Source organism: Esox lucius, chromosome 17 (assembly GCF_011004845.1).
Source record: "Esox lucius isolate fEsoLuc1 chromosome 17, fEsoLuc1.pri, whole genome shotgun sequence".
Classification (NCBI taxonomy): Eukaryota; Metazoa; Chordata; class Actinopteri; order Esociformes; family Esocidae; genus Esox; species Esox lucius.
The window spans coordinates 39718815-39730724 of NC_047585.1; the positions used below are offsets into that span (position 1 = coordinate 39718815).

The following is an 11910-nucleotide window of genomic DNA, read 5'->3' on the forward strand; positions in this document are numbered from 1 at the left end:
CATGTCCTGTTTATGATAGTATTGTATAGTACATAGACAATACAGTCTTTCTTGGCTCACACTGCCAACACCAAGGTTGTAGATATGAATCCAGCAGAGGTCACATACAAATCTATGGCCTTAGGGTGGTGATTCTGTACTTTTCAATCTGAAAATATCAGGTAAAACAACATATAATATATGCAGTATCTTCACCAAATGGTTCACTGATACATAGTGATTAGGAACAATGAGCATAGTGATGGTAAAATGTATTTTAGCAATAGAGAAGAACATCTTATCAAGTTATGCATGTATTTTGTATGAACATAATGTAGCCCAATGGGAAACACTCAGTCAATTTCAAGGGGTATTTTCTGATGATTCTGTTGCGTTTTTTGTGTGGTGAAGTATTACCACGTACTTGTGGTAATGAATAGTACCAAAGCATCTACAAAATAGATAAATGAAAGGCAGAACAACACTGCCCTCTTCTGGAAAGCTTTTGCAATGACTAATACACTCAAGGATGAAAAAGTGATAAAAAAAAAAAAGAACTTGATTGATTGATGGTACCACCAACTGTAAAATTCCACTTGTATTAGATTTACCCAATAACAGCAAGCAACTTTTTAGTCTGATAAAATGTTTAGTATTTCGTAATGAACTGACATGTTAAATGGGAAGCCAAGATGTTCCCTATTTGCTATTGCTTAAAATCATTTGAAACTTCTGAAACTTCTGGACATATTGTTGATGACCATTCACTTCAACAATGCACAGGTTAACAGGTAAGGTCTTCATTTTTTATACATTTTTGTATTTTCATTTTTGTCTTTTATGGATGGTCATTTGTTATATAACCACACTACTAATTACTTAAAACATTCTAACATTAATAGCTTTGTAAACTGTTTTATACTGACCATTATGTAAATGGTCTAATGTAACATAAACATTTGAAAATGAGACAAATAAGTAAAGTTTTCTTACAGAACTTTTAGCAATGTACTTCAGAAAGCAATGGCACTTCAGTTTTCATAATTGGCACTTCATTCATAGAGTACAGCAACATTTAAATTAAATATTATTGGCACACAATAAAGGGCAAAAACTAAATAAAAGAAATAATGAAACAATAATGCAAATTCAGAGCTATGCTATAGGCTAAAACATTTTGTAACATTTTATAATTTTTGTCTAACACAATTACAATCCCCTTATTGAGGTCAATAGAACTGCAAAGTCTTGCACAAATATTGTATGAGGGATTGTAAACCATATATCTAAACAGAATCTTTCTAGATTTTTGTTATCCCGTGCCTTTCCCTATGAACTGACCTCTTCCATTCCAACCGCATGTTTTAAAGAATAATAGAAACAGGTGGCCATTTCAGACAGTCAATGTTGTGGTAAATGTACAATTTGTACATGTAGCTCGATGTCTTCTGTGATTATTGTCTTGCTAAATCATCTAAAGCGATCACGTTTAAATATAAGAAATTCCCTAAAACAGTGTGCTGTAAATGATTTTTCCCCATTTCATCGCTACAAATTGTTCCAGTTAATTGGAGTAATGTGTTAAAGAATGTTTAAGCCATACACTCACATTAACACAGGAGTGGTGAGGAGGGACGTTTGAGAAGCTCCTTAAAATCTAAATATTCCTTTCTTTTCTTTTGACCCAGTGCTCACCATCTTGTTGGTTGCCGGAGTGGTTTGGACTGAAGGTATTCATCGCCTCTGTGCTTTACTCTCCAAAGTTTGCCTTTTAAACTGCTTTTTGTCATTCACAACACCTGTGCTGTATATAAACCTATGTTCTTGGCGTAAGAGTGATGAAAGCACATTATAGATAAGTATAGGATGTGTATTATGTGTGTTACCTCTAGAAAAACATGAGTGCGTTTTGCCATAATGTAGCTGAAACATTAACCCAACAGCGGCAAATATCTTCCCCACGAATGCTGTAATAAATGAACGGGGTCACAATGGCCTATGGAGTCACCTCCTTTTCACAACACAAGCGTTGAGATTAACTTGAGACCTGTTCTGTGGTCACATCTGTACAGAGCAATAGTTTATAGGGGTTTTGAGCATTTCCTGCTTTCGTAAATGTTTCACAAGGCTAAATCCAACGCTATAAAACTGGTCTATTTAGCAACTGGGTACTTTTGCTTGGTAGTGTGGGGCAATGTGATGGATTTAAAAAAAAAAAGGAAGTGTATATTAAGTCTTTGTAGTGACTTTACAATCTTCTCGCTCCTCTACAGATCCTCTACCAGCTCCTACCCTCTCTTTCGGGCGGACCTCAATAGGCAATAAATACACATTATTCTCAAACATCGATCTGATCTGTTCCCCTCCCAGAAATGCTCCCTATCCAATGACTGTTTCTTTTGGTCGGGTTAACCAATCGGCAGTATTCACCTCCACTCTAAAAGACAGCACTAAAGTCAAGTTCACCACGACAGCAATTGCAGCCAATGAAGGGATCTACGTTTGCTGGTACAATGACAGCCGTACTGGAGAAGTGTCGGCTGCAAGCAACCCAGTTAACCTCATCATTTGTAAGTGTTTCATAATGGCTTTAGCCCCTCTCATTACTGAGTACTTCATAATGCTGACAACATTCAAGCTAATTAAGATGTATTCCAGGACTTTTTAGAATAACAAAATATTAAACCTCCCATTTTGGGCTGGATGTGTAAAGTATTACGCACATGCAAACAACACAAGTAGAACTATTTTCATACCTCAGCAGTCATGGAATTCCAAGTTTGAAATTGAGAGAAATTTTGACTTTTTTTAGAGGGCCCATTTTTGTGCCCACATGTGCCTTTCAGGTGGCACATTTACAACTTAGTTGGCAGAAGACCAATATTTCAAACAATAAAAATAATCTCAACCCATCTGTCTTCTCCTTCCAACAAGCCCCTCTCCCAAGCCCGTGGTTGTCCGTGCCAGCTTTCATACCCATCGGAGGAAACTACACTGTCAGATGCTCAACTACGTCCAGTATCCCGAACAGAACCCTTAGCCTGTACTTCAGAAAGGTTCCAGTCACTGTGGGAAATGAGACCTTTATGTTTTGGGGGTCAGCAGCCCTCACTGGCAACCAGGATGTCATTATACTGGACAGGAAGCTTGTTGATGCCACTGAATCCTTTGAGTTTATCTGCAGACTAGATATTGTGGACGCTAACCAGCATTTATACCTTTCTCCTCTCTCCAATTACCTCCCTGCTATAGCAGGTCAGTGTTTGTTCTTGAATGTAATGTGTTTGACGGTAAAAAAACGTTTGCTGTAAAAACAAAATCTTCCTGTCTTCTTATATCAGCAGATTTAACTGACTAACTAAAACAACGCCTGTAGCACATGTCCTTTGACTCTCCACCTCTTCTCGCAGAGGAGGCCCCTATCCGGTTGGTTCCTGAGAATCAGGGCTCTAAATGTCTGGGCCAGCTGGAGGTGCAGATAGGGGGCCGCTGGGGCCCCGTCTGCCAAGAAGGAAATGTGGACTTTCGGGCCAGACAAATGGCCCGAGTGGTCTGTCGAGAGCTCAGCTGCGGGACACCGTGGTCCGTGGAAACGACGCGGGACGATGGTTCTGCGGAGTTCTCTCTGGGTTCCATATCATGCCAAGGAAACGAGGGCCGTCTCAGGGATTGTGTCATTTCAGAGGTGCATCCCTCTTGCTCCAGGAGAACAGGCCTGGACGTAGTCTGCTCAGGTAGGAGGGGGGTACATTCTAAGTGGTTTTTGGTGGTGATAACTTTTCAGGGGCTGTCAGGACCAGGCCAATACCACTCCTAGACCCTGAAGGTCTGCATGTTTATTTACAGCCTGGCACTAACTCAACAAACAAAAAAGCACTAACAGCGTTCTGATCATATCTGAATGTTTTAGTTTTTCACACTGTGCATACTTTTTTTTTTCTCACGGTAAGAGCTGAAGGTTTTGTCTTCTCTTGACCCCCACCCCGCCCCGCCCCCCCCCCCCAGATGCCCTACCAGCTCCTCAGATCTTAATTACTGGATACAGAGTGGGTTCGAGGATTGCCATCAGTGATGAGCACTCGCTGGAATTTTCCTGCATGTTCGATGCCCCGTGGTTTGGAACGAGAGAGGTAACACTGTAGCCACACACAGTAATATTGATTAGCAGGTGTGTTCTGTCGTGGACAAAATAATTGTCAGCCTTGCACTTCCTTCAAATAAATGAACAGAACCAGTTCAGACAGGAAACTCGAGTGGTCATTGGTCAGCGACATACCAGCTGACGCCAGGGTTTGCTCCTATCACTCAGAATATCAGATTTCATGCCGACTGTTTCATCGTTGGGTTTCTCACTAAGTTCTGATGTGCCCTGGTCCCACTTGCATGCGGGTACTAACCCATCCGCCACCCCTACCTCCACCTGTTTTGTTCTTTTCATGGGGGGGATCAGTACTGTGTACCTTGATCAGTGCCTGTAGTGAAATCATGGTGTTGGTATAATTGTTAGTAGTATCGTATACACCATCATGTGATGGCAGTGAGTTACCCCAGAGGAGCAGAACCCAACGCCAAGACATGTAAAGGATTGTTGTGCATGTCTCCAGTAAATGGTTAAACTAACACATAGTGTATTTTGTCTGAATTCACATTATCTAAAAAAAATTACGTTGAATTCAGACAAATTCTTTATATATTTGTTAATTTTTCTGAACCTTTGTTTAATTGTATTGTATTCTGGACCTAATATATCCTTTTAAATCCGAAAATAAACAGAAATGGCATTGATACAATTGTTGATAACCTACCCTTGATATTTCATGGCACAGGCTCTGGACCAAATAACTGCAATCAAGCTCTTCCTATAGTTGTATATAGTTCCTACACCTCTGTACCAGCCACTGTTCTTGTCCAACCACTCCCAGATTTGTACTCCCAGATTTAAAGGGTGTCTCCCCACTACTGTTTTCAGATCTATTGACAGGTTTTTGAAAGGACTTAGATCTGGACTCATTGCTGGCCACTGTTTTGTCTTGAACCAGTCCTGGGTCCTTTTGTTAGTTTGTCTGGGGTCATTGTCCTGCTGGAACATCTATGACCTTTGACAGAGTCTCAGCTTTCTGACACTAGGTTCATTGTTGTACCCCAAAATGCCTTAGTATCCTTCTGATTTCAAGATGCCATGCACACATTCAAGTGAACCAATACCAGAGAATGAAAAACACAGCTGAACCTCCATGTTTGACAGTGGGGAAGGTATTATTTTCTTTGAGTGCTCCATTTTGTTTTCCTGTAAACATACAGATGGTTTGCTTTAACAAAAAGCTCTAATTGGTTTTCCCAGAAGAATCGTGGCATATTCTGGTGTGTTTTAGCAAATTGCTGGATTTCTTCAATATATCTGTCAGCAGTGGGTTTCCTACCATACAATCCCTTTCACAGAGTTGCTGATAGTTTCAACTCGCACTATCTATCTTATCATCGGTTTGACAGTCAGGTTAGGGGTTATGTGACAGTTGATCCAGTTGCTTTCTCCACCATTCGAACAATCCTTTGCTGATCTTGCAAAAACATACAACATTCTTTGTATTTTTTCCATGCATTTTGGCTGAACATAGTTGTCATGATATCATTTTCTTTATTCAGTCTGATGGAACAAGAGACTGTCATTTTGCACGCACCTGCAACTCACCAGAGTTGATATAAGTCCCAAAGTAAATGAGTCACCTGCTTGAAATCAAATAATTTCTAACTATTTCTAGAGGATGCCGATAATATTGTCAGAGAGATTTTAAGATTTCTACATGGGAAAACCTACAATACAGAAAATAATTCCGATTTGGGGTTTTTTATTCACTCGCAAAACCAAGAAATGAATATCCGGATCCACAGGGGACACCAAAAATAAAATCAGAGTTTTTCTTGAAACGATTCCCTGTCATTTGAATTAAGTGCCAGGGTGTCTCTACTTCTGCCCAAAACTGTACTTCTGTAACAACTCCACTGCTGGTGTTTCTTGGTGTGACTCTCCTCAGATTTACATGTACCTGAGAAGGAACTCAGAGTCCAACACTGAGACCATCTACAGTAAGCAACTTGCCTCGGGAGAAAAGCTAACGACCACGCTTGATGCGCCTATCAAATCAGGGGAGTACACCTGTACAATTGGAGAGTCCAAACATGTCGCCTCTGTGAAGATCTTTGTGAGCAGTGAGTATCTGTATTGACTTAACAGACCGCTACTCTGACTCTTGAAATCAGTTTGCCCCCCCCCCAACCTTCTTCATCCGTGTAACCAGAGTGAAACCGGGCCAGCATTTGCATAATTGCTGTTTTCCGAATTGTCTTGCTCTTCATTCTCAAAGCAATTCTCTTTTATTTTCTTTTACAGAATGGCCAAGTGTTGGGCTAATTGTCGCTGGTGTCTTCGCAGGCTTAATCGGAGTGGGTATTTTAGTTAGCATGTACATCTGTGCTAAGTAAAAGGTAGAACACGCCCAGGTTGACCAAATACTTCAAATGAAACTGAGGTTTTATCCGGAAACGTGCATGGAGCTCTACCAGAAAGCCTCCATAATATCCCTGTAAATGAAATGTGTGTATTTAAAAATAAAGGTTAGGTGTGTGTCTGACTGACATATCAACCTGTTCCCATTAAAGTGCCATTCATTCAACCAGGAAAATACTGGATATTTGTGATATACCTTAAGGCTACGAGAATATTACTCACAAGAAGAAAGAATGTGTTCAGTAGGTGAGGAAAGCTATAAATTGTTAAAATAAAAAACAAAATGTAATGTATAAAAGGAATGTGAAATGTAAACTTGGGAATAAATGTTGATTGTTGTCTTTAATGACACACGTCTCGTGGATCAGCATCAGACAAGGCTTTCGAGTGCTTGGTGTATATTCATCAGATAATTGTATTTTTAATGGTAAATGGTGGAACTCCATCTCATTCGTGGTGCCAGCTGCTAAGGGGTGGGGATAGAGATGTCTAAACTGCTCCTCCGTGTAATTTTCTGGGGATTTCTTGGGGATAGAAGCTGTACATTTTTGTACAAAATGTAAAGGTACACTCCAGTCACTTGACCAACCCTCTTGAAATTGCCAAGCTCCTCCTAAAACACACTGTTTAAAAAACAACTTGCCCTCAGCCTGTCTCAGACCGTCACCACCAATACCAAACCTGGTCTCGTGAGGATCAGGTGGTCAGTGGGGCAAGGGATGTACTGCTCTTGGTTGGAAAGAGCAATAATCTGAAATCCCCAAGATTTGGTTTTCTATACCACTGTTTTATTTTTGCAAGGTTGGACTTATCAGCTGGAATGAGATTTCAGCTGATTGATCACGTAACTGGAGTGAATCTTTAACTTTGGCAGCCAAAAATCTTTAATAATTCAATGGCAATTTTGCACAAAGTTAGCCATTACATATACAGTACATTCCAGAACACTCAACACTGACATTACAGTTGATTACCAATGACTGTAGTTGGGTGTGTGAAACAGTGGAAAAAGACAGCAGATAGTGATTCACAAGATTAGCTTTATTTCATTCACTTTTTAGAATTCTATAGATAATTGAGAACACTTAACAACAAACACTGGTCCCTGTTTCCAAAGTATCAGTGCCGAAAGATAGAAATGTGAGCCATAGAAAAATATAGAAAAAGGACCCATCACTGGTGCATTCTGGGAAACTGGGCAGCAATGTGGAGATGTACAAGTGAGGGGAGAAAAGCTTGACAGCCAGGAATAACACAGTAATAATTGTTTTCAATTAAAATCACTAACAGGGCAGAATAATTCATTTCTAATTTGGGTGGAGAGTTGTACTCAGTAATGTGTCCTGGAGGTGGTCACAGACTTGCTGGTGGTGGCACCACTTCTAAATCCATAGACGCTGCCGCTGCCACTGCTGCTGCTGCTGCTTCGCCCGCTGCCATAGCCAAATCCGCCGGAGCTTGAGGTAGAGAAGTCTGGATACAGGGAGCGGATGGGAATTTAAAATACTGCACAGCTAGAGGAAACTCAGTCCACTTCCAGTGCTCTGTTCATTCATCTGCACAAGCAGGCATTGAGCCGGCAGTGGATAAAGCAGGCTCATGTCTAACATGATGAAACAATTAGAGAGTTTAATCAGAATGGTACTTACTGGCCCCAGAGCTCTGCTGCACATGGATTGTTGTTCCTGAACCACCAGAGGAAATTCTGCAAACCGACATGAAAAATGTTAGCAAAGTTTGAATAGCAAGTTTACTAGCATTGCTAACATGATGCAGCTAAACATTTCAACTAGCCAGACATCACTCACCTGCTCTCCTCTCCTTCCAGAAGCTTCCTGTAGGTGGCGATCTCAATGTCCAGGGCCAGTTTGACGTTCATCAGCTCCTGGTACTCACGGACTTGGCGGGCCATGTCCTGCTTGGCTCTCTGGAGGGCATCCTCTAGGTCTTTGATACGGAGCTTGGCGTCCTTCACCGCCAGTTCACCACGCTCCTCTGCCTCGGCGATCTGAGCTTCTAGATTGGAACGCTTTGGTAAAAGAGTAGGGTCCATTAGCCTGTGCTGTTAGCAAACTGTTTTTTAGCAATAGCCTGCATCCATATTATGAAGATATATTTGCAGTTTTGAAAAGCGATGGCTCTCACCTGTCCCTTGACGGCCTCTATCTCATTCTGGAGACGAGAGATCATGCGGTTCAGCTCTGCAATCTCAGTCTTGGTTGAGCGGAGGTCTTCACTATACTGCCCAGCAGAGCTCTGCATCTCCTCATACTGATAAAAGTGAGGAAGAAATGTAATTAAATGAATAAAATGTTGCCTGAATGTGATTTTGTAAACCATGGTGATGTGGTATATTTTGCTCTTGAAACCGGACTTGGCGTACCTTCTGCTTGTACCAGGTCTCGGCCTCAGCTCTGCTGCGGTTGGCGATGTCTTCATACTGGGCACGAACTTCAGCCACGATGGAGTCCATGTCCAGGTTACGGCTGTTGTCCATCTCCACCACGACAGAGGTGTCTTTGATCTGGCCCTGCAGCTCACGCAGTTCCTGGAGGACCAAGAGACAATGGAGAGAATCATTTACATTTCAGCCCACATCTGGTGAATTGACTGGCACTCATGCTATCAGTATGTAATGTTGAATGATAAAGGGGAAACGTCATTGAATGGTTCATACCGCTTCATAGACGGCCCTGAGGAAGTTGATCTCATCCTGAAGAGCATCAACTTTGGCCTCCAGCTCCACCTTGTTCATGTATGCACTATCAACATCCTACAGAGAGACAAAGTGACAGAGTGAGAGAGTGAAAGGTTGTTGTGATGGACTTTTGGTTCTAAGCTCATCAATTATGTAATATCTCTGAAAATAGTTATGCCAAGACATCATGTTATATCCTACCTTCTTCAGCAGGACAAACTCGTTCTCTACTGAGGCACGTTTGTTAATTTCATCTTCATACCTGAAGACAAAGAAAAAAAGACAAAGGCGTTACTTTAGTACAATGTCATCACCCTGGATTATGTCTTAGGCTGAGGTTTGACATAAGATATGACTATTTGTCTACATTATATTCGCTCTGGATATAAAACCTACTTGTTCTTGAAGTCCTCAACCAGACCCTCGTTGTTCTTCAGCTCTCCCTCCAGCTTCATCTTCTCATTGCCCAGGCCGTCAAGCTGTCTGCGCAGGTTGGAGATGTAGGCCTCGAACATGGCGTCGATGTTGGAGCGGGTGGTGGTCTGATCCTGCAGGAGGCTCCACTTGGTCTCCAGCATCTTGTTCTGCTGCTCCAGGAAGCACACCTGCAAGAAGAAAAAATAACATAAATTCTCAGCGTGTTAAATTAGCACGCACATATTTAGTGAGGGCAAATTGTAACTTGTATTTGTAGTGTTTCCTGTGTACTCTATTAATCATGGCACACTGATCCAAACTTCAAAACCGTATTGTGTCCCGGTGTCTTTAATGTATCTATACGGCTGCAAGGCAACGGTGACATGGAAGCCTACAAATGTAATAGCTGTTTTGCTAATGAGTTTTGTGTCATCATAGCAGTTCTCTTAAAAAAAGAGTTTGTTATAAAAATGAAAAAAGAATGACCAAACGGTTGGAGCTGCAAACTCAAAAATACACTCTTTAGACTCAGTCGAGTTTCTGTAACACAAGGACGATGTTAATGTACGACGCCCCTGGGGGTGTCTAGTGATGTATAGGTCAGCTGAGCACCATTGCTATGAAATGCATGAAAAGTTAAACAGAAGCCCATTACTTTTTGTTTCTTTTGTGGAGAAACAATAGATATACGTTTTAGTTTTTTGGGGGTAATCCTTGTCCTACCAAAATCCAGATTACATTTTTAACCGATCCATAGTACATCCACCTTGAAATAATTCCATATGTTAACTTTGTACAAATCACAAATTAACGGGAAAACTAGGACATTGAAGTGGGAGTTAAGAATTCGGTGCAAAAACAACTCAACAGAACAGAGTAACCTGCTTATTGCATGTACTGTAACTAACATGCAGCCTGCTCAGTTTTTGAGAAGCATATGTAAAACAAGGACTGACCTTATCGATGAAGGAGGCGAAGCGGTTGTTGAGGGTCTTGATCTGCTCCTTCTCGTGGGTGCGGACCACCTGGATGTTGGGGTCGATCTCCAGGTTCAGGGGAGCCAGCAGACTCTGGTTGGTCGTGACAGCTGTGATGTGGGCATTTTGGAATCCCCCACCCATACCACCACCCATACCAGAGCTGTAACCACCCCCGTAGCTAGAGCCGAGACCCCCACCGTAGCCACCGGCGCTGCTGCTGCTTCTGGCGTAGCTGAAGCCGCTGCCTCCACCCATGCCACCACTAAATCCGCTGCCAGGACGGCGGACAGACATCTGGGAGGATCCGGATGCAGCCATGGACTGGCTAGTGAAGCTCCTGCGAACGTTGGTGGTGCTGCTTCTTGTGCTCATGGCTGCAAATTCAGGACACTGTTGATTCCGCTGAGAGGGACGAGTAGATGAAGGATTAGATGGAGGGTCAGGTGCCTGAGGTGACCGTTTGGCTGGTGCACTGCTGGTTTTATCCTGTTCTCAATCCCAGGGGAGGTCCATTAGGACACGCCCACTTTTACCTTCACCCATTCACTTTCCCCATTGCTGCCTGATGCCGAGTGGCCCTTCCTGTCCAACTGGTAAGGACGGACTGAGGGAAGATAAGCATTGACACACCCTGATTGTGGCCTGACCAAGGTGAAAGGGAGTTGTTGGGCGAGTAGAGATGTGAAAATGTGAGTCTTTTAAACCATGGGGCAAATTGCATTTCTAAAAGAGGTCTCTTTGAAAGAAAGAATTCGGGCTATGTATCTGTTACACAGGTATGAGAAAGCCAAAAAGGTACTATGTGGTCACTTGGAGATCTTTTTGGCAGTGTCAGCACGTTCTACTTGGGTGGGCATCTTTACTGTGGTGCGGAAAATTATTCGCCGTCTTTCGATTTTGACCAATATTTGGAGTCCTGCTATCTCTTCCCAAAACATAACAATGTATTCCACATTAAACATACCAATAATCAGGCAGGATGGTGGTAATGAGAAGGTTTTGGGAGGCTTTTCTGCCTGAGGACCATGCCGTGATTGCAGATACCATAAATTCTGCTCTTAGAATACCGGACAAGAATGTCAGTCTGGACAGCTGAAACTAAATTGCAGCTGGTTCATGCAGCAATACCACATTCTGACCAATTCTACATAAGAATTGCTGCAGAGCAATGAATAAAACAAATTGTGGAAAACTGCTTTGTTGAAGTCTAGATGTAAACCCAAATTAAATAATATAGCTGGACCTGAAGCTTGAAAACCAACAAATGTTGATGAGTTAAAGCAAATTCCTCCACAAAGAAAAACACATAGCAAGGATTGGTCTGAATCAAG

The 11910-nt window shown here is 42.0% G+C and overlaps 2 protein-coding genes across 3 annotated transcripts; one reads left to right on the forward strand and one right to left on the reverse strand.

Annotated features, from left to right (window-relative positions):
* The first annotated feature begins 639 nt into the window (after positions 1–639).
* Positions 640–6831, forward strand: si:dkey-195m11.11 (scavenger receptor cysteine-rich type 1 protein M130). Of its 2 annotated transcripts, none has more exons than XM_013138125.4 (8): positions 640–770; positions 1668–1709; positions 2253–2549; positions 2914–3234; positions 3390–3713; positions 3985–4109; positions 6012–6186; positions 6368–6831. In XM_013138125.4, exons 1-8 carry the CDS (start codon positions 755–757, stop codon positions 6457–6459), a joined length of 1392 nt encoding a protein of 463 aa, XP_012993579.3. In that variant the 5' UTR covers positions 640–754; the 3' UTR covers positions 6460–6831. The 2 variants fall into 2 exon arrangements, with proteins under 2 accessions (XP_012993579.3, XP_019910800.3); XM_020055241.3 differs by having other exon boundaries at positions 645–770; positions 2350–2549.
* Positions 6832–7504: 673 nt separating this feature from the next.
* On the reverse strand, positions 7505–10966 carry LOC105008676 (keratin, type II cytoskeletal 8-like). Its single transcript, XM_034287325.1, has 8 exons — positions 10556–10966; positions 9579–9787; positions 9384–9444; positions 9162–9257; positions 8868–9032; positions 8630–8755; positions 8293–8513; positions 7505–8189 (listed from the first exon to the last, which is right to left on the reverse strand). Exons 1-8 carry the CDS (start codon positions 10949–10951, stop codon positions 8114–8116), a joined length of 1350 nt encoding a protein of 449 aa, XP_034143216.1. The 5' UTR covers positions 10952–10966; the 3' UTR covers positions 7505–8113.
* Between the last annotated feature and the right edge of the window lie 944 nt (positions 10967–11910).

What these genes read in the sequence shown, in the direction of transcription:
- si:dkey-195m11.11 (XM_013138125.4), top strand. An exon ending in CGGAGTGGTTTGGACTGAAG is followed by an intron (nt 1,710 to 2,252) that starts GTATTCATCGCC and finishes GCTCCTCTACAG; the next exon opens with ATCCTCTACCAGCTCCTACC. An exon ending in CGTGGTTTGGAACGAGAGAG is followed by an intron (nt 4,110 to 6,011) that starts GTAACACTGTAG and finishes GACTCTCCTCAG; the next exon opens with ATTTACATGTACCTGAGAAG.
- LOC105008676 (XM_034287325.1), bottom strand. Translation starts at nt 10,951, where the DNA reads ATGAGCACAAGAAGCAGCACCACCAACGTTCGCAGGAGCTTCACTAGC. An exon ending in TCGCCTCCTTCATCGATAAG is followed by an intron (nt 9,788 to 10,555) that starts GTCAGTCCTTGT and finishes TTCTTCTTGCAG; the next exon opens with GTGTGCTTCCTGGAGCAGCA. An exon ending in TCAGGGCCGTCTATGAAGCG is followed by an intron (nt 9,033 to 9,161) that starts GTATGAACCATT and finishes TTGGTCCTCCAG; the next exon opens with GAACTGCGTGAGCTGCAGGG.